Raw genomic sequence first — 20,797 nt, 5'->3', positions numbered from 1 at the left:
AACCTGATTGGGTAAATAGACCTATTTTCAACCAATCACCGATGGTTTGACAAAAGCTTGAAGGAAGTATAACACAGAAAGTGCCCGGATTATCAATCTACGTTTTTCCAGAACCGAGTATTGTGGATGTTGTACATATTCGTGTCCTGTCGCTAATGTTGGTCAAGGAAACAGTGTATATACTATGTATTTTGGTACTTCTATCACTTCTCAAGCTATGTCTGTCACTCGACGTAACTGTCAGTACCTGCAATTTGTGGAACTTCATGTTCAACTGGGATATCAGAAAACATCGTATCGCAGAACTGGTAATTAATAATTAAAATATGGACATTATATAATTGATTCAAACTCATACTACATTTATAATGGGAGCCATTATAACTGTCACATCTATTCGAAGCCTGCACATGACCGTTTCACACACGTGATACGAAACCAAACACACCCAGTACAGTCGGGTGCCAGTCACTACAAAACGCCCCAGCCAGTTTGGTCAAAATGCCCCGGAGTTTTGGTCAAATTGCCCCAGGTTTGGTCAAAATGCCCCAATGTATTTAAATTGGTTAAATATATGCCATAAATGCATAGTTTTTTTGTCAACTTCCATATTATATGCTATATATAATATTATATAGTAATATTTCTAATAGGTGAGGTGAAATTGGGTTTTACGTCGTGCTTGAGAATATTTCGCTCATATGACGAGATATTTCTAATAAATTTTGTATTAGTAAATTGACAAGAGCAAAAGTAATATTCATGTATAGACAACACTGTAATACCAATTATTTGGTAAAGAATTACAATAGTAAAATGAAAGGTTTGTATAATATGTTTATTGGCTGTAAATAGTTTTTTGGTCAACAAATGGCATTGTGTAATCATAACACGTATGGTATAATATTTATGATTCAAACATATTTATTTCCAAAGAAAGGAACCGGATTGGTAAACAAGTATAAGCTTATATGAATACTGCTCCGGGATACAATGGAAGGAAGGATAAACACATCATGAAGAATGTACAATGTGAATGATATATAAATATTGCAAAAACGAGCAATAACGCCAATCATTGTTAAATAGTATATGTCATATAAACAAATTATTTTGGATCAAATCTGCCTGTTAAATTTATAAAAGAGTGCACTGAAATTAAAAGTTCTTTGTTTACTATTGAGGAGCAGCTTTGGTTTCCAAACAAAACTGATCTAGGTCAAATCCTTTGGTATAAAATACATAATTTGACGTATATTGTTGTAAAGAGTACATGAAAAGAAATAATGAGCAGAGTCTTCATAGTTGTGGCCACAAGAGCAAGATGATGTGGGAGATATAAACTTTTCATATTTGTGTGCATTAAGGTCACTACATTCAAGTCTGAGACAAGAATGTATGTTCTGACAAAATCTGCTACTGAAATTTAAGTCAAAATGACTGTAGATATTAGAATCGTTTAAAATTACATTTTAGAATCTCGATAGGTGATGGTCAATTGATGGTCAATTAGTGAATATGTTTTTATAGCCTGAAATGCTCATACATTCGAGCCTCAACATTTCCTTCAACTAAACACAGCAGTGAATGTCAATTAGTGAACATGTTTTAATAGCCTGTTTTTATCCACACTTTTTGACAAGATTAATTAACAAAAGCTCTAGATTGTTTTGATAAGCATTATACCATACTTGTTGAGAAAATCTATGCATTTATAGCCTCACCTTTTGACAAGATTAATTAACAAAAGCTCTAGATTGTTTTGATAAGTATTATACCATACTTGCTGACAAAAACTATGCATTTATGGCCAATGAACATTCTATACAAACATTTCATTTTATTCTTGTAATTTTTTACAGAAGCATTAATAACATGCAAATAATTGGTATTACAGTGTTGTCTATACATATGAATATTACTTTTGCTCTTATCAGTATACTAATAGAAAATTTATCAGAAATATTACTATATAATATTATACGAAGTATATAATATGGAAGTTGACAAAAACTATGCATTTATGGCATATATTTAATCATTTTAAATACACTGGGGCATTTTGACTACCCCCCTGGGGCGATTTGACCAAACCTGGGGCGATTTGACAAAAAATCTGGGGCATTTTGACCAAATTGGCTGGGGCGTTTTGTAGCTGGGACGATTTGACTGGCACCTGTACAGTCAAGCCTCAAGGGTCTCCACTCGACTTATTTTGCCCGATTATACAGCACTGACATTGTGATATTTAAATGAAACAACACACAAAGAGACACCATGAAAGTCACAATGCACACATTAACTAGAACCTGAGGTGTCAGGTACTGGTTAAGTGTTGATTAGCTTGTTACACCTGAACTCTGGTTCAAATGTATACATATGTATCTGTATTATGTATGATGCTCATCCCAATATCCCCTGGCCAATGCGGGTGTAGGGCAATTTCCCATTGGGTCATTACCCCATCTGCCATTTCTCCGTCTGAATATTTCCCCATCCAAGATTATCATTGCCTGGACATTTCCCAAACCTCCCCAAATTGAGTTACTTAGTGCATCTAAATGGGACTGTGTTAGGATGGTTATAAAAATGTGTTGTAACACTGCGTTAATATCAAAGAGATGTTTTGATTACACATGTACTACATATACTATGATGGTTAAATCCTGCTATTACACAAAGATGGAGTTTATCCAGAAAATCCGCCTGAATAGTAGAGAATGAAATGTATTTTACACTATGTTTTGTGTGAAATATCAACCATATTTTTAACACTGCCAAGAAAATTCTTGTTCATTCAGTCTTATATTTGAGGAAATAACAACCAAAAAACAGTAAGGTGGGGAAATGACCGTCCAGATATATATTTTCGTTGGGTATTGTCTAGGTGGGAAATTGACTTGGTGGAGAAATGACAGGGTGGGGAAATGACTGGCACCTGGCCAATGCAGTGATATTGCTGGAAAATTGCAACAGGTATACTGTATAGACAAGTACCATCACTAGGTAGTGATGTTAATAGTGTGAATAAAAGTATTTAGAAGTTAGCGGTAGATGGTTTTGGTAATAAATCCGACAGAATAGGATGGCTAAGCTGATGCGACATCTGATGCTATGGAGTAGTATAGGGAATAGCGGTTCTAGTGGGCAGGGGAGAGATCCAGTAGAGTCGTGCTTAAAGACGGGACTGTTGTTTGGGCCAACCAGATATTGGAGCTTGCATTAAAAGAGAAGTCTCACTATGCGGAATCGTTCATGGACGGGGAACGAAAAATTACAGGAGCCACAAAATCTGTAGGGCACCAGTGAGTTTCGGCAACCAAAATGCAATGGAACAAAAAAGGCCCAACGTTTTGAGATTTTCCAATCTGTAGTCGTTGTCCCAGATCCTAGAAAGCTATCTTCTATTGAGCAAGACTACAATGACCTACTGGACGAAAAAATGCAAACTATAGCGGTAGAAGCTGCAACGGCACCAATTCCAAAGGACACGACGAAAATGTTAGACATCGAACCTGAAGAATATATGTGCAGAGAGTTTGCTGCCACGGTATGCCGAGGGAAAGCACAAATTGTATTGTATCTGCTGCCATTGGGGGAAGATGGCAACCCAACAACAGACATACAAATACCAACGTATGGATAGTTTCTAGAGAAGGAAATAGAAAAACTTGGCGGGGTAGAAGCCCTGCAGAAAGCAAACAGCTTGCTTCTCTGTAGAGTAGGCCCGGAAAAGACGACACCGCACGTAAACAAAGATAGACTGGTGTCTGTAGTATACAGTTAGAAACAAATAGTTCCACTAGGGATACAGAATAGAATACCACCAGAATATCCAACGATAAACATTCTGCTTCGATTTGCAAATCGTTTTGCTTTATCTTTGCCAAAGTGGCCTAGTATACGAGCTGGTCGGTCTATTGGGCCTTCCCTAGCCATTTCCCGTATCTTTTCCTCCACAGAAGAATACTCCATTGGGATCTCTTTCCATTATGCAGCCTCTGCTTTGTCGAATTCCTTGAATGGGAAACGAGGTGGATTGCCTCTATTGTGTACAATATGGATGTTATATATAGTTCTATATCTATATTTCCATTTGCGTACACACACATTTTTTTTTTCTACCCCATGTAGTGGGGGTTCCCGGGTTTAGCTGTGGAAACTGGTTTGGGTGTTTCTGTCTTTTCGGCGGCCTGTCTGTCGATTGGTATGTGGGCCGGTGTGCTGTGCTTCCAGGTCTTGTGGACAACCTTCCAGACAAACACGGCGGTCGCGAAAGGTAGGTCCACTTTTGAGCAGATTCAGATCTGCCCCACCTTCCGGATATACAGACGGGTCTCTTCTTGTTCCTCCTCAACATTTTCTATTTCCTCCCGGAGTTCGTCGTCGTTGTCCAGCCTAGACAAGATTCTGACCAATATGGTCGTGGTTTGTTCTGCAGGGGCCTCGATCTTCCCCAAGCGGTCGTAGAAGTCCTGGACGGTGAGCGATGTCGACGGTTCTGCGGCAGGTAATATAGATGTGCTGGAGGGCGACGGATTTGACGCTATCTCGCCAGCGGGCAAGAGGGTCGAAGGTTCTGCAGCAGGCAGTACGGTTGTGCTGGAAAATGAGGTCGCATTTGGAGCGGGGAAGGAGGAGGAATGGGCTTTGTAGCTTTTTGCATATCATCTTCTGTATTCCATATTTTGCATAGGCGATTGGAACCGATTCCAAATCGGTGTTTCATTTCTTGTGCAGAGATCTTTCCACGCATCTTGTGAATCTCTTCCACTTGGTCTTGTGATAGTTGTCTTTTCGGAGGCATTTTTTTTTTGGTACTATATATCTGCATTCGCACAATTGTCTATATGGAAAACCAGGCAGTACCTAGGCAAACCTACTGCTATAGTTTGCAATTTTTCATCCAGTAGGTCGTAGTAGTCTTGCTCTATAGAAGATAGCTTTCTAGAATCTGGGGCAATGATTACAGCAATAGGATTCCAGGATATGGTCCTTCCCTCTTTCTGGAAAGTTCTGGTGGGTTCTATGTGGATGTGCAGGCCAACAGGGTATTCTTCTCCTTCATTGCTGGCCAAGCCTCTCGGTATCCAACACGTTTTTCGGCTGTATTTGTCCATAGTGGTTTCGACAAAGTCATGGTTCTCTTCCAGCACACGCTCCAGTCTTCTGTTTGCCCATGTCTTTTTGCGACAAGACTACTCTGCTGGATGTTTGTGCTTCTGGTTGAGCGGTATCCTAGAATAGACCATGTAGTATTCGCTACCTCGGCTATTTTTCTTGTGTGTGCATTTCGTTGAGCCGTTTCTCTCTCTTTGATAGCTTCTTCCGTTCTCTTTGTGTGATCCACAGTTGTCTTCTTGTCTTTCCACCCTGTGTAGGATATTCGTTTGCATGTATTTTTGTTTAGGCAAGGAATCTTGTACCGCGCCAGTTGAAATTCTCCAAACCACGACTGGTGCTGAACCTTCTTTGCCTATCGTGCAGGAAACTCTGCCTTTCTTCCAAACACAGTCTTTGCAATGCAGATAGCCAAAGACGTATATGTCGTCCACGAATGTGGGTAGTCCTTCCAAAGGTTGTAGATTCGTTCTTCCGAGAATGTCTGCCAAATAGTCGACTATTGCAATATCCGGTAAAGGTTGCTTTCTACGGTGTTTTCCAGTAGTAGATGCGTTCTGATGGCCCAGTTTTTGGAAAGTGATTTCGATCGCCATTCGTTGTAAATTTTTTATACTACTTTTCATAGTGCTAAAATTTTGTACTACCATAACTCTGAATGATTGTCAAAATTGTTGGAAACAAAAAAAAGTAGTACTAATCTTGGTAGTCCTGATCGAATTTTCCGCTCCAGTAAACTATGGACGCCATCATTTACACCTATTTTTCACTCCAAGGGGGCCGGAGTTTGACAGAAATAACGCTTATAGGGGACCTGTAATAGAACCACTATACCCTATACTACTTTTGGATATAAGATGCAGAAACCACAACATTGGAACAATTGTGTACATTTACTTATCATTCATGTAATGATTCGTAATAAGTTTATTGTTCTTTAAGAAAGTGTATTGTTTACTTTTGTCAGGTACATGTTACTATGCCCATTTTTGTACATCTACATGATAGTCAACTTTAAAGTTAATTTTACGTGTTTGTATTGAAGATATGTATTGCGTATTTTAAAAATGTAATTTCGTCAATAAGATGGAGAGAGACCATATTGATCAAAACAATAATGCTAGCATCAAAGTATATCGCTATGAAACTTTATTTAAAATTTCATAAAATGCTGCTTACATCATGTACATTGTTGAAACTATTTGCTGCTGTAAGCATAAACATGTTTAAGATTATTCTAAAGAATAAAGGAAATAAAGGCTAGTCATGTTAGTTGCTTGAGTTATGGAAGAAGAGGTATGCATGGTGTGAAAACACAAGCTTGATTTTTCTGATTGAATCATTAGTAATTCCATTACAGCTTTCAAGATATACACAGCGCTCAAGATAAGAGCCGTATCCGCGTATGTACGGATATAAAATAAGCACGATAAGGTAGGAAATAATTTAGAAAACGTAGCAGATACGCTTCACAGCAATGGTGTACGGTCTTAGAATCATTTACAGACGTATTTATCAGAAAAAGTATTGTATTATTGTTTATTGACCTGTTTACACAAGAGTAGCAATGTTGTGGTACATATATGAAACGGAACACAAGATTACTGTACTCCATTAAATTCCATTCAGTACTTTAACTGTACTCTTATTGTTTTCCAGTACTCCAACATTGAAAAAATAAGGAGTACGTACTACTGATCATGAAATATTATCTGGAGCCCTGTATACTTGAGTGCTGTTACCTAATCCTGATAAGCAAAGACAGCTATCAGTATTCCAGTTGACATGATTATTATTATATCTCTGATGATTATGTTATCTTTTGATGGATTTGTTTTTGTTTTTCAGATTCGGGAATCCAACTCTGATATTGTTGCATTTCAAGAAGTGCGAAGTGATTTCTATGAAGAAAATTCTCAAGTGTTAGAGTTAAAGAAATTATTACCAGAATACAGATGGGCTGTGTGGCGTACAGCTAACAGTGTTGCTCAAAGTGATAATTTCATCCACAAACTATGGGCAAAGGAAGGTATGAACATCTGTTCAAATATTCTCCAAACAAATTCAGATTTGCGCATGATCTAGAATCACATTATTGAAAAGTAGACTGAACCATCCATTAAAGTTTTCTTCTGCGATTTTGTATTGATGATTCAGCATGTTCATATGGAAGGGTAGTTAGTTCTATACTTTAGGAAGTATAAGTAATCATTTGAGAGATAGGACTAACTGTTTAAAATGTTTCCAATTTCCAGTGTTGCTATTTAATAAACATCAAGACAAAATGTGTGCATGAATAATACACACACCTTCTACCCAGATGAATTTCTGTGAAAAATGTTTTATATACCAGGAATAGAAATGCAATTTTTTAGTGGTGTCACTGGGCACCAGGCAGATAATTAATTTGTACCTTTGTGAAACTAAGTGTTCCCGTACCTTTTGATGGTCTAATTAAGCTTATAACATCACAAAAATTATGTCATTACAGTTTATTGTGTAATAAATCAGTAAACATCATGTAAACTTGAAAGCTGGATTTCCTGAACACAATCAAAGACTGCAAGAACAGCTCAGCTTCATCTGTCTTAGACCCGTAAAGTACCATCACCCACAAACTATGTTATCATCCAAAACAGGATTTCCTGTTTCCTGGACATGCCGTTGTTAAGCTGTGAGCTTGAGTGTGCCACCAATAAACAGTTTGATGGGGGACAAAATAGGTTTTAAATCATTTGAAATGCTTCAGTTTCAAATATAGGACATCTCTGAAAGCTCATGCATAGCTCCCCTGTAAAATGACTGGTCCCATATACAGAATGAAGAATTTGTAGCCCTAAAATAACTGTCATGTATTCATTCCCTTCCAAATTCTAGATTCCTACCTAGGATGTCTTGTACCACTGTATGTGATATTTTGTAGAGCTGCGTAATATAACCGGTTTACTGGTATTTACCGGTTCAGACATGAAAACGATACGCATTGCGATGCGTTGATCGAAAACCGGTATTTTGACATTCATTCGGAAAACTTTGTAACTCTCCGAAATCTTCGGATATTTCTTTGTTTCATTTGTGTCAAATAGTATTTACATTTTTATTATGTCAGTGTCATGATTTAAAGTTTTTATCAAAGCTTAATGAAGCATAGTGATTTTGTTGTGTTTTTTTCGACTGTAAGTATTTGTTTTGGTCAAAAAACACTTCTTGCAATATATTGCAATACATATCGCAATATATGCTTTCGCATCGCAATATATCGCAATATGAAAATCATATGCAATACCCACCCCTAATGTTTTGAATTCGTGTTTTTGTTTTACTTTTATCTTTATATATGTTTTTTAAATCTGCCCATTGTTTCTATTTCCAGGGATAGGTATACTGACCAAGAGGCCTATCCTGAGTATGAACATGCAGAATCTGCCCCACCGTGGAGGCCCCGACACAAACAAGAGACTTGCCCTCCATGTCAGCATCAGTCTGGACAGAAAGACAGTCGTCAACATAGTGGCAGTGCATTTCTCCTACGACAGGCAACAACAGTGTCACAACTCGGCAGCCATTTTAGAATACATAAGATGTATGTTGTTTCATGAGTGTTCTTTATCATCATGTCCCCAGACTTTCAGGATTCCTGTTTCTTGCATTTCCAAAGGCACCATTCCTCAGTGAGAGCTCAGTACTTTGACTGCCATAAGTCTTGTGAATGGTTACCCATGATGATCTGGGTTAGAATTGGTCTTCAGCTTGTTGTAAGAGGCGACCAACGGGATCGGGTGGCCACACTTGCTGACTTGGGCCTCCTTTCACAAAGCACTAATGTGATCGTAAGTCACTAAGGTAACCTTAGTGCAGCGTTAAAGAATGGGAGTTAAGGTTAACCTTAGTAAAGGTTGCTTCGTGAAGGGAGCCTCTGGTTGACATATCCCAAATGCGTAGATCGCTGCTGGATTGATCACTGGATTGTCTGGTACAGACTTGATTATTAATGGACTATTGCAATGTATCTGGAATATTGCTGATTGCAGAATTAAACAACAAACAGGCGTACAATGTGATATGCATTGCAACATGGGGCCATGATTTCCTGAATGTAATGTGTAATACTGTCCTCAATGATATGAAGATCGGCCGATTGTTACTCCTTGATTCAACCTGATTACAACCCATACTTTTGATGTGTTCCATTCATCATGTAAAAATGTTACAGGATAGGTTCAGCATAAGGGATATAAAACAAGGATGAGTCTGTCCAAAGTCAGAATACTGTGTTGGAGTGTGGTGTTCGTTTTAAACTGTAATAAGGTATCTCTAGCATTAGCTGGGTGGTGGGGCAGCTGAGTGGTTAAATCTTTCTCTTGTCACACCAAAGACCCGGGTTCAATTCTGGTGTCCGCTGCTGTGATATTGCTGGTATATTGCTAAAAGCTGCTTTAAACTAAGACTCACTCACTAACTCACTCACTCACTTATGCACTCACTCACTCACCCACCCACTCACTCACTCACTCACTCACTCACTCACTCACTCACTCACTCACTCACTCACTCACTCACTCACTCACGCACTCACGCACTCACTCATGCACTCACACACTGGGGTCCCAGGTTGTCATTCGTTCAAATTGACTATAATAAGTAATGTTTAAAGAACATGAACTGTTTTTCAGTGAAACTGCTCAAGAATGTCATTATTGTCGGTGACTTCAACACATACATGGACTATGATGCCCCAGTCCGGGTGTTTACTGACAGAGTTGTCTCCCCGTCCAATCCCTGCTACAGCGAGATGAAAGCTCCGCCCAACCAGGCTCAAACAGCCCGAGTTCTGATGATGGACACTTGGGTACAAAGTTCATCCAAAGGGGATGGGTTCACTTTCAGCAACATGGTGAGATATGATGAACACTCAAGCTTTCTACATCATGCTTGGGGTATTTAAGTTATTTGTACAGCTGTGCCTATTTGCACTTATAGAGGGGTACAGAAATATGTGATCTAGTCTACCAGTTGTCCGAGTTCCAGGTTAGATGGCTTACTTTGTGTGCTGGCGATTAGGTGCCTGTACTGGAAAACAATAAGAGTACATTTAGAGTACTGAATGGAATTTAATGGAGTATCAGTAATCTTGTGTTTCGTTTCATATATGCACCACAACATTGCTACTCTTGTGTAAACAGGTAAATGAACAATAAAACAGTACTTTTTCAGATAAATACGTCTGTAAATGATTCTAAGACTGTACACCATTGCTGTGGTGCGTATCTGCTATGTTTTCTAAATTATTTCCTACCTTATCGTGCATATGTTTAATCCATACATACACCGATACGGCCCTTATCTGGAGCCCTGATTTAGCTTTCTATGTACTGGTAGTTTTTTTTCTCATATTTTTGCTATATAATGAAACTTCTTAGTGTAACACTGGGAGGATTTTTGTGCAAAATCAGGAGAATTAGTGTGTTCTGTATCAAGAGTTATGTCATTTATTAGGTTTTTTTTTTGTTATTAATAGGGCTTGTTATTTTCTGTCGGGTTTGTAATTTAATGTAAAGCTGTATTAGGAAGTAACATGGGTAGATTATTTTGTGTTATATCTGTGTGATAGTTGTATAATATCAAGTGTGGTGCTACACCCAATTTTACATCTGGAAGACTTCCCTCAGGTACCTATATTACCTTGTTGTTTTATGCCCTGCTCAGCAATATTCCTGCTTAGGGTGGCAGTCATACCAATATTAGTAAGCAAAGTGAACATCTTGCTTCTTACTAATCCTTATTGAAATAAGCTTTGAAATATGTATTTATGTACCTGTGATATTTGTCCCCACATCCAAGATTGATCAGAAAAATATAAACAAAATCAGACACATATGGAAGTCTTAAGAGTGAGTGAGTGAGTTTGGTTTTACGCCGCTTTTTGCAATATTCCAGCAATATCACGGCGGGGGACACCAGAAATGAGCTTCACACATTGTACCCATGTGGGGAATCGAACCCGGGTCTTTGGCGTGACGAGCCAACGCTTTAACCATCAGGCTACCCCCACCGCCCCAGAAGTCTTAAGAAGGCAATGACAAAATCAGTTCATCATTCGTTCATGTCTTCATGCCCAACAGAATAAGTAATGCTGATGATGTGAATCACTGCCTGTTGTCATCGTATTCCAGTTGTGCAGGTGCTCATGCTGTCGATCACTAGATTGTCTGATTCATGTAGCTGAAATATTGCTGAATGCAGCGTTAAGCAACAAACAACTGATCGGCCTGGTCCAGACTTGCATGTTTACGTCATACAGCTGGAGCATTGCTGAGATAAACAACAAACAAACAAAGTGTAACATTTAAATATTTCATTACTTCCAGCCAACACCAGGATATGAAAGTCGACCAGACCGAATCCTTGTGTCCCGGCAATCCTTCAAAATAAAACTGACCCGCCTGTCTGGAAACGGAACAATACAAAAGCAGATACCAAGGGGCAATCAAACTGAAGCGTGTCCGGTCACTCATCAGAAACGCCTTCTATTCATTTCAAGGATACGCTGGCTTCTCCTGTGATCACGATTGTGGACCCAGAGGAGTCTGTCGATGTGGGATGTGTGTAAAGGGAGATAACTCTGAACGGTGTGACTTACCAAACTGTCATGAATGCAATGGCTATCTTTTTGGCATTTTTATATCCTATTCTTTTTTTACTGGCACTGGCAATTTTATCCTTTTTATATGCCTTACTGAGGGTTTTAGTTGTATCTGCCAAGTTCAACCCAGAAACCTTTTTCTCTATCATGGGTTGCACATGTTGTTTATTCAACCCTCAGCTATACAGTTTTCAGCGTTTATCTAGCAGGCATCGTTATCTCCGAGTATTTACACCAGTAGTGCGACTACCACCAATGGTCTTGTTGATATGTGCCTTGATATTAATTATATTTCTCTTGTTTATTGGAGACAGCTTTTTCCAGAAAGGTTTAGCAACTGCAAGCCTGATAATGGATGAAGAATATTTTCCCTCAGATCATTTGATGTATACTGCACGGCTTGAAATGAAGCCATAGTATAGTGAATGAATTATGTTTCATGCCACTTTCTGTAGTATTCCAGTTATATAATGGCATGTTAGCATAATTTGGAATGAAGCACCAAGAGATGTAGGTCTCAGGTCTTAGATGTTTATCACTGTGTTGAAAACCATGACGACTACTCAACATGCGCCATCATGTTATACAGAAGATAAAACTATGTTATAAACTTCAAACTATAAAAAGTTGGAACTGCCCCCATTTTCAGGAACTTTTGTGTTATATAAACGCTGTACAATAAAATCAATATTTAGGTAGAAAAAAAAGAAAAAAACCCTCCAAACCATGAACATGAGTATATACTGACAATAATCAGGGCAAATTGGGATCCAAACCCATAATCACAGGTTCCTGTCATGACAAAGGGAGACAAGTCTGAACAAGGAATTGCAGCGTCATCTGTGCCCTCTTTTGCACCCAATCAATACCATTTGTGCCTCCAGCAAGCAAACACTTTACAGACTTATGCATTGTCATGCAAATCAGGTTTCCTTTATACTCACTCTTGTGGAAACTGTGTTTTTACAGTTTTGTTAGACATCAGGCCACAGATTAATTAGTCTTGTTTACATATGTTTAGTTATGAATGGATTGAGAAGTGCATATTTTAGTTACATCTGTGTTTTTAAATGACAGTAAGTGTTTCCAGACCAGAGAAATGTGACTGTGATGCATTTTATAGAGTAGATCATCAGCAATAAGACAGTGACTAAACACTGAGGTATACCAGAAATCTACAGCACAGAGATCATCCGAATTCACCCCCACTTTAGTCAGGAATCGAGCAACTCTTTAGCATTGGCTGAAGTATTATTTGGAAAGGAAACACAAGTCTTACCTATAACACCCTGGCCATCTGTAGTATCACTGAATGAGAGCTGATGTTAACACGTGACTTGTTTACCAAATTTAAGAATATTTGATGGCACTGAAAGCTGATATTGACACAGTGTGATTCAATATCATCTGTTTTACCTATCAAGGACATGGAAAACTATTTTCTTGTATTCTTTAGTTGTGACTGATGGGATGCATGAGTGTTAGCTCAGAGCTCCAGATAAGATTTAGCTCATGTGGGTACTATACCCACTGTATTTTTTGGGAGTAGGTATTATGAATGTTGAGTGGGTATTTCATTTTCCGTTACCCACTGCTTTAAAAAAATGTGTGTATTTCATTCATTTTACTCACCTAAGTATTATGTCATTGAGTAAGTTTACTATGCAGGTATGTTCTGCCTTACGTCATATCTAATCAAAACCAACTTAAATATAATGGAAATGATTTCATAAAAAATCACTCATCTTATATTGACAGTACAAGACTTGTCCTATGCTAACAGTACAACTTGATAGCAATCAATGTCTTTTTCATATTGCAAGCTATGTTTATAAATATATTCCGTACGCATTTGTTTTAAACTTTTTGCGTATCTAACATTATAAATGCGTAATTGGTATGCAACAGTTATTTTTCAATGCGTAACTGGAAATTTTCTATGCGTATTTTACCCGGATACGCAGCTTATCTGGGCCTCTGTTAGCTTATCTTTTGCAACTGGTAAATTGTGATACTATGTATATTAGTATTTAAATATATTGTGGTAAAAGAAGATAGTGACCCTTACAACCCATGCGCGGACAGACCATTTGTTCAATATTCAATATATTTAAGGCAAATACAGAAACTGTGATATATTTGTAGGTACAATTTATGTTGATGGTTTCTAGTTTCAGCAATTTGGTTACTTTGTGTAATGTATGTGTTATGAATAATATCTGGATCATTTTCTGCGGGAGAATTATGAGTGTATTAAATAATTACAGGTTTTTGTACATGTTGACCATAGCAATGCATTTTGTCCATGATGTACATTTGTGAAACAAGTAATATATTTGATGTGGCCTGGTGATTATTGATGTAATAGATTGTGGAAGATACATGTAGTATTGTTGACGAGAAACAAACGGTTATGTGTGTACATGTTACAACATGCTTGTGTGCAGATTGTGTATATCAGGGAGTACTTGCTGTTGATACAAGTTATAAATTGCAGTTATATATTGAGTTATAAATCTGTTCATGACTTCAAAAGGAATACAATATTGATTTAAGTTATTTGTGGTATGCATTTCACCTGAGGCAGTATTCGTTTATCCCGAGGCAGCTTTCTACTACATTTGTGGGGGATTTAAGTCATTTATTATACAGCCGTGCGTATTTACACTTGTCGGAGGGGTACAGAAAGTATGTGAAGTAGACTCCCAGCTGTTTAGACTTCCATCTTGTGAGTGGCAGTATTCGTTTCACCTGAGGTAGTATTCATTTCACCTGAGGCAGTATTCATTTCACCTGAGGCAGTATTCATTTCACCTGAGGCAGTATTCATTTCACCTGAGGTAGTATTCATTTCACCTGAGGTAGTATTCATTTCAACTGAGGTAGTATTCATTTCACCTGAGGCAGTATTCATTTCACCTGAGGTAGTATTCATTTCACCTGAGGTAGTATTCATTTCACCTGAGGCAGTATTCATTTCACCTGAGGCAGTATCATTTCACCTGACGCAATATTCATTTCACCTATCCACCTCTGATGGTGTGAGCATTCTTTCATCTGGACAAAGCTGCTTACTCATGAAACCATTTGATGGGGATGGGTGTTCTGTAATTTGTTAGTCAGCCGTCGTGTTACCATGGGGTCCACTTTAGTCCAACCATGTCACCAGAAAGTGAAGTGATGTAAGACTACCAGCTGTGAAGACTTCCATTTTGTGAAGTGGAGTATTCATTTCAGGTGAACCTAATATTCATTTCACCTGAAGTAGTATTAGTTTCACTTCACCAGAGGTGACATGGTTGGCCTAAAGTGGACCCCATGGTTGACTGAACACTTTACAGAACACCCATCACTATAGTTTCATGAGTACTTGCAGCTTTTGTCCAGAGGTACGTCTTCATGCTCACACCATCAACGCTTGGATTGCAAAATGTAGTCTTGATTATAATTGTGAGATTCAGTCATATATCTGTAAGGATACTCTGAACTTTTTTCCTCAAACCTACGGTGTGGTGAGATGAGATTTATGGTTGCCGTCAAGATTATTTCACTCATGAAGCAAGTGTGTTATGGCTGCTTGTGCGAGTACAGAATAACCCTACTTGTAAAGTGATTACTCTCCCAATTAGATAAACTATGCTACATTTTACCATAGATCTTAAGTTTAATGTTAACATACACCCAGCAACATTCCAGCTATATATATAATAATTGTAAATAATTGAGTCTGGACCAGACGATTCAGTGATCAACAGCATGAGCATATTTACCATTTACCATAGATACCTGACTCGGACACATTATATATACGTTTGAGCCCCAACCTCATGCCCAGTGAGAGATGGCAGTTTGTGGGTGAGTTCATTTTTAACGCCTTATTAGCTGTATTTCAGCCATAGAGCGACCTGTGTTTGAGGGAGAAAATATTTTACTTCCTGTTTGCTGATTTTAAAATGAGAATTGTTCGCAGTCCCTTAGATGGTTTGGCTCCTTGATTCAGGGAACAAAAACTATTTCTTTAAGCAGTGATAGTTACTTTTTGAATCGCTGACAATAACCCTGAGTCCCTCACCATAATGCCTCTTACAGCAATACCGGACCACCCTGCAGAATGTCGGCCCCTAAAGCCATGAGTCATGACCCGGTGATTGGCGCAGACAAACCAGCGTCATCTTCGTTGTGAGACTTGTTCGAAAGCATCACCAGTGGATCGTGTCTGGCGACAAACAGACAAAGCTCTGCACATAATATAACAGCAACACCTCGCTATGATACGAGATAGGTCCAGAGATAAAGTAGGCGACAGACCCATACGAGGTCTCGCATTCACGTGCTTATCTGTTAGCCTGGATGATTCAGTTACTCAATGATAATGAATCATCAGTGATACAATTAATATTTTCATAAATGTTGTAGATGTATTACTATTACACCAATGACTTTTTTTGTAAATATACTGAGAGTAATAATTAATGGGGACTACACAATCAACGAGGTCCAGGGTACAGGCTATGCTGTATCGCTGGCTATGTTGGTAAACAAATCAGAAGACGGTTATCACGATAAGATGGAATATTTCTGGGTCGTAGGAACCTACGAATGGGCATTATTAGGTCAAAACGCCCGGACACCTAGCGATAAGATTGTATCGGGCAAAAACTGTAACAGGGGGCATCTCAAGGTATTTTTTTCTGGTCTCCCATCGGTACAATGTATGAAGCCTACTCTGTGCAGGTACCTTGAGATCGCGAGTACCCCGGAACGGATTTAGGGTAGGATTAAGGAAATGCGAGCTCTGAAGACATGAGCTCTGGCGATCACGTACTGTATGCTATGACTAATAGTCTTATCACTGTTTATCTCAATGTTATCCTTAGCAACCTTATCACGCCTAGTCTCGCCTTGCATGAGTAATTCGTTACCACAGATGAAGACACTGATATACAAAGGTTGCTTTGACAAGAATGTTTCTGTGGTCTGATGGTTAGAGTGTAGACCCAGAGAGAATACGGACGGCGGAAGGTTCCTCGAACGATTAAAATGGTACTTGTTATTTTACTTCCAAGAGCTCACCAGCATGGGAAGTCGACTTGGACTCTGTGTCTGAGTGAATGTTCATGTTAAACTGCTATATGGCGTTTCGGTGGGTAGGGCTAGGAGCATGCGGGCGTATTGGCTTAATGTGTTAGAATAGGCAAAAGTTAGGTCCTGATCACTGAGTTTAGTTTTACGCCGCTTTTAGCAATATTCCAGCAATATCATGGCGGGGGACATCAGAAATGGGCTTCACACATTGTACCCATGTGGGGAATCGAACCCGGGTCTTCGGCGTGACAAGGGAACGCCGTAACCACTTGGCTACCACTGGTTAGGTAGATCCTGGACATCCCACGTCCGTGAAGCCCATGGGGATATGGTGCTGACAAACTTACAAATACTATCATTGTGAACTGGGATTCGAACCAATAATTGAAGCGGGAGTCGAATCAATAATTACAGGTTTCTGGGACGCCCTAGGGACCCAAGTCGGTTCATCCTTGTCCCCACGAATGATACGATCAGCTGACAAGGCATAAGATGTATGGCAAAAACATAATCTTTTTTTACAAATCTTTGCCATTTTCCTATATTTCCATTCGAGTTTATTTTCAAATATTGTATTTGTACCTACTACATATTTTAATATTTTCTTCTACGTGTTGTTGTACGCCGCAGTGAGCGATCTAAATGCTTGATTCTTGGCCAGACAAGCATGTAGTTAAAATGTCAAGTTGTCGGGATCGGTGGCACACATTCATCCAATTTAGAAAACCTGACCACTTGCTCGGGTGAAGTCGATTCAACCAGCAGCTAGAAAGGGACATAGTCGACCATGCATACCGTTTAACGCACATCAGCACCCTCTGATTTCATAGTACATTCGCATTAATAAGTAAGTAAGTAAAATGAAATGAAATAATGAATGAATAATAAATAAATAGATGAATGAATGAATGAATGAATAAATAGTTCTGTTTTAAAAAACAAAAACAATCACAACCCCAAACATCCAAATTTGTCTTTACAATACAAGGATATATATCCTATAAGTTATTTGCTATATATGGTACGACCCTGTCTTTGTAATTCACAAAATACTTTCTCTAATAAATGTGGAGACAGAACGATGGGCTGGGCAGCAGATACATTGACGGACAAAAGAAAGTATTCATCCATCTTTGATGGTGGCGAAAACTTAACAAGAAATGCTTATTCGATGATGGTATATTTCTTATGGGTGGCATAGTTGTGATATGTTTTTGACCTTCAGTTTGCGGTGTTTTTGAGACTGTTTTCAGTCTAGTAACGTTTTGATAACGTTTCTAAATTAGGAGACCAATCCGTTTTTCCGGTATGTACTTTCTTTTTTGCCCTGCTGGTTGTATGTGTTTACCGTGGGAGAAATTCAAGGAGACTGTGTTATCAGTACCCGACGCAGCTTGTGTTCGAGCAGTGCGGTAGGCGACCTATTTTACAGCCAGGTGTATTGCGCCACACTGTGACACCGGCTTGTCCTGTTATATATCAACCTTCATCGTAACGTTCACCTGACCATGAGTCACAACAGGTCAATCATTGTGCTTCCTCTTTAGTTATGTGTCGACAAACAAGGAAATTAATGACATACCAGTTCTCTCGTTAAAGAAAGCTGTATGTCTGTATAATGTTTTGAGTTTTGTTTAATTTGAATCTCAAACTAACGACTGAGATTGACTTTGCTCATCTGCTAAAATGTACAGTAAATAAGCGTCGTGCCCATGAATACTGGGCCTTGCGGCTGGTCAAGCTTCACGTTTTCAATGCAACCTAATCCGTAGGATTTGTGTTTCATGCATATTCTTTGGAATTCAACAACCGATATGAACGTACGTCCACGTCTTTCTGTCCATCCCAACCGAATATTTTTTTCTACCAATGTTGTTGTTAAGGCGTTAGCGTCTAAGACGAACACCAACGATATATTCTGCATTAGTTCCATAGTTGAAACAATTTCTTTTTGTCATCTGTCAGAATGGCTGTTCTGTGGATAAAGGCAGTACAAATCCATACCCAATTACAAGATTTGTTGTTTTCATGAAATTTAAAAATAAATAAATAAATAAACAAACCAAAGGCACAGACAAAACAAATCCAGGAATATCCGGGTTAGAATTTGTCTTCAACAACCCATGCACTGACCGCTTCTGCACAAAATATAAAATGTGAAGTGAAGTTTTGATATGACCCCTACGTAAACACGGTGACGACCAATTTATCTTTTGTTTGAAGGTGAAGGTTATCTAAGTCATGTGATTGCTACATACCGGCATTCGTCATATGGTACGATCGGTATAGGGTACATAAAAGAAAAACAGATACATAGAGGGATCATAACCTTTCCTCTTCATCATCCCTTTCAGCTCATCACGGTGAATACCGTATTGCATCCAAACCAACACAATGGGATTCTGGAGCCAGCTGAGATTGTTGATGTGGAAAAACTTCCTCCTGCAAAGAAGAAAAAAAATGCGTGACGCTATTTGAGATCTCCATGCCTTTGTTCTTCGCCGTCTTGTTTCTTCTTCTGAGATTCAACATTAAAATCACACCGAAGAGCGAGGCCACTCTCTATGACGACTTCCCTGTCACTGCAAATGGAACTGTCTTGGACTGGAAAGGGTCGGATTTGGAAAATATCATACTGTACACCCCAAACACAACGTTACTGAATAATCTGATGACACAGGTGGAGATCGACTTGGGTGTCAAACAAGCCAATGGTAAGTCTCACTGACGATCAAGGAAATTGCTGCATTTGAAAAATATCGTTAAATTGCTTTAAAGGTATTTTTCCAAATCTAGTTTCTATGGCAACCACTATTTTGGTGACCACGTGCAGTTAATTTTGGAAGGGTAGGACGTTATCACCTATTCATATGTTTCGCTAACCCGTGGTGTCAGAAGTTTAGAAATGCAATCATTCACGTCTATATTAATCCTCTTATATTGATATATGAACGCCTGCAATATTCCAGCAACACGGCAACAGAAATGGGCTTCACACATTGTACCCGATTCGAACCGGGTCTTCGGCGTGACGAGCCAACGCTTTAAAATAGGCTAAATTAAAACATTTCACATTTCGCGATTCTCTATATCTGAATGAATTAAGGGTAAATTTGTTTGTATTGATTAGGTTATGTCACGCTAAAGATGTGCTTACACCTTACCTACAAGTAATGGCAACATTATGCTTGAAAATGCAACCATCCCAAAAGCATGGGATACCGGTATTATCATTCCACTGTTTAAGGGTGGGGATAATAATTACCGCCCTGTCACATTACTTAGTACTTTCAGTAAGGTTTTCATGTGTATAATTAATAAAAGGCTCGTTTGCTTATCTGCATTTAAAATAGAATTTATAAATCATAAGCATGCAGGCTTTAGAGAGGGTTATTCCACTAATGCTCATTCTCCAAAACCTTGTAAGCGTTATATCTCACGTAAAGGCGGTAGATTTTATGTTTTATTTGTAGATTTTGCCACTAAATTCGATTCAGTTGATAGGAATTTATTGTGGAAGCTGCTCACCCAGCACGGCTTGTGTGAAAGCATATGTGCATTATAATGGTGTTATGTCATCAATATTTAATTTCAATATCGGTGTACGCCAAGGCTGTATACTAAGCCCATTTTGTTCATGTTCTTTATAAATGAATAAGCGACAGGTGTGTATCAATATTGTACAGATGGTATTCAGTTGCACCTAGATATTGTTAAGGTATTTTTCTTATTATTTGCTGATGTTGTCATCGTGTTCTGAAGTACATTGAAGGGTGTACAAAACTAATTACCTTGTTGAAAAGTCATTGCCTTGAATTTAAGCTGAATGTAAATGCAAAAAAGAAAGTTGTTGTCTTTAAGAATGGCGTCAAATTGTCTAAATCAGAAAAGTGGCTGCATAACGGAGAACACTTAGAACTTGTTAAAGGGTATAAATATCTAGGTGTC

The 20,797-nt window shown here is 38.6% G+C and overlaps 2 protein-coding genes across 4 annotated transcripts in view; both read left to right on the top strand.

Moving 5' to 3' along the window:
- Positions 1-92: 92 nt before the first annotated feature.
- LOC124254728 lies at positions 93-11,813 on the top strand. Its single transcript, XM_046688572.1, has 5 exons — positions 93-308; positions 6,970-7,150; positions 8,495-8,704; positions 9,795-10,015; positions 11,490-11,813. Exons 1-5 carry the CDS (start codon positions 156-158, stop codon positions 11,682-11,684), a joined length of 960 nt encoding a protein of 319 aa, XP_046544528.1. The 5' UTR covers positions 93-155; the 3' UTR covers positions 11,685-11,813.
- A 7,321-nt stretch (positions 11,814-19,134) lies between these two features.
- LOC124254666 (phospholipid-transporting ATPase ABCA3-like) overlaps positions 19,135-20,797 on the top strand; it is a 29,210-nt gene continuing 27,547 nt past the window's right edge. For 2 of the 3 annotated variants that reach the window (XM_046688511.1, XM_046688510.1), the window contains exon 1: positions 19,135-19,563. In XM_046688511.1, the coding sequence (XP_046544467.1) occupies positions 19,335-19,563 (229 nt within the window). In that variant the 5' untranslated portion in view covers positions 19,135-19,334. The remainder of the gene's footprint in view (positions 19,564-20,797) is intronic. The other variant, XM_046688512.1, reaches the window with a different exon arrangement.

The sequence above is a fragment of the Haliotis rubra genome, unplaced genomic scaffold, assembly GCF_003918875.1.
Source record: "Haliotis rubra isolate DU_JTF1 unplaced genomic scaffold, ASM391887v1 Scf58, whole genome shotgun sequence".
Classification (NCBI taxonomy): domain Eukaryota; kingdom Metazoa; phylum Mollusca; class Gastropoda; order Lepetellida; family Haliotidae; genus Haliotis; species Haliotis rubra.
The sequence above is the reverse complement of the archived record's forward strand: the minus strand, read 5'-3'. Positions and strand labels throughout refer to the sequence as shown.

Excerpts from the sequence above, each read along its gene's own strand:
- LOC124254728 (XM_046688572.1), top strand. The coding sequence starts at position 156 with ATGTTGGTCAAGGAAACAGTGTATATACTATGTATTTTGGTACTTCTA. Across the intron at positions 309-6,969 it reads AACATCGTATCGCAGAACTG|ATTCGGGAATCCAACTCTGA; the intron begins GTAATTAATAAT and ends TTTGTTTTTCAG. Across the intron at positions 8,705-9,794 it reads CATTTTAGAATACATAAGAT|TGAAACTGCTCAAGAATGTC; the intron begins GTATGTTGTTTC and ends ACTGTTTTTCAG.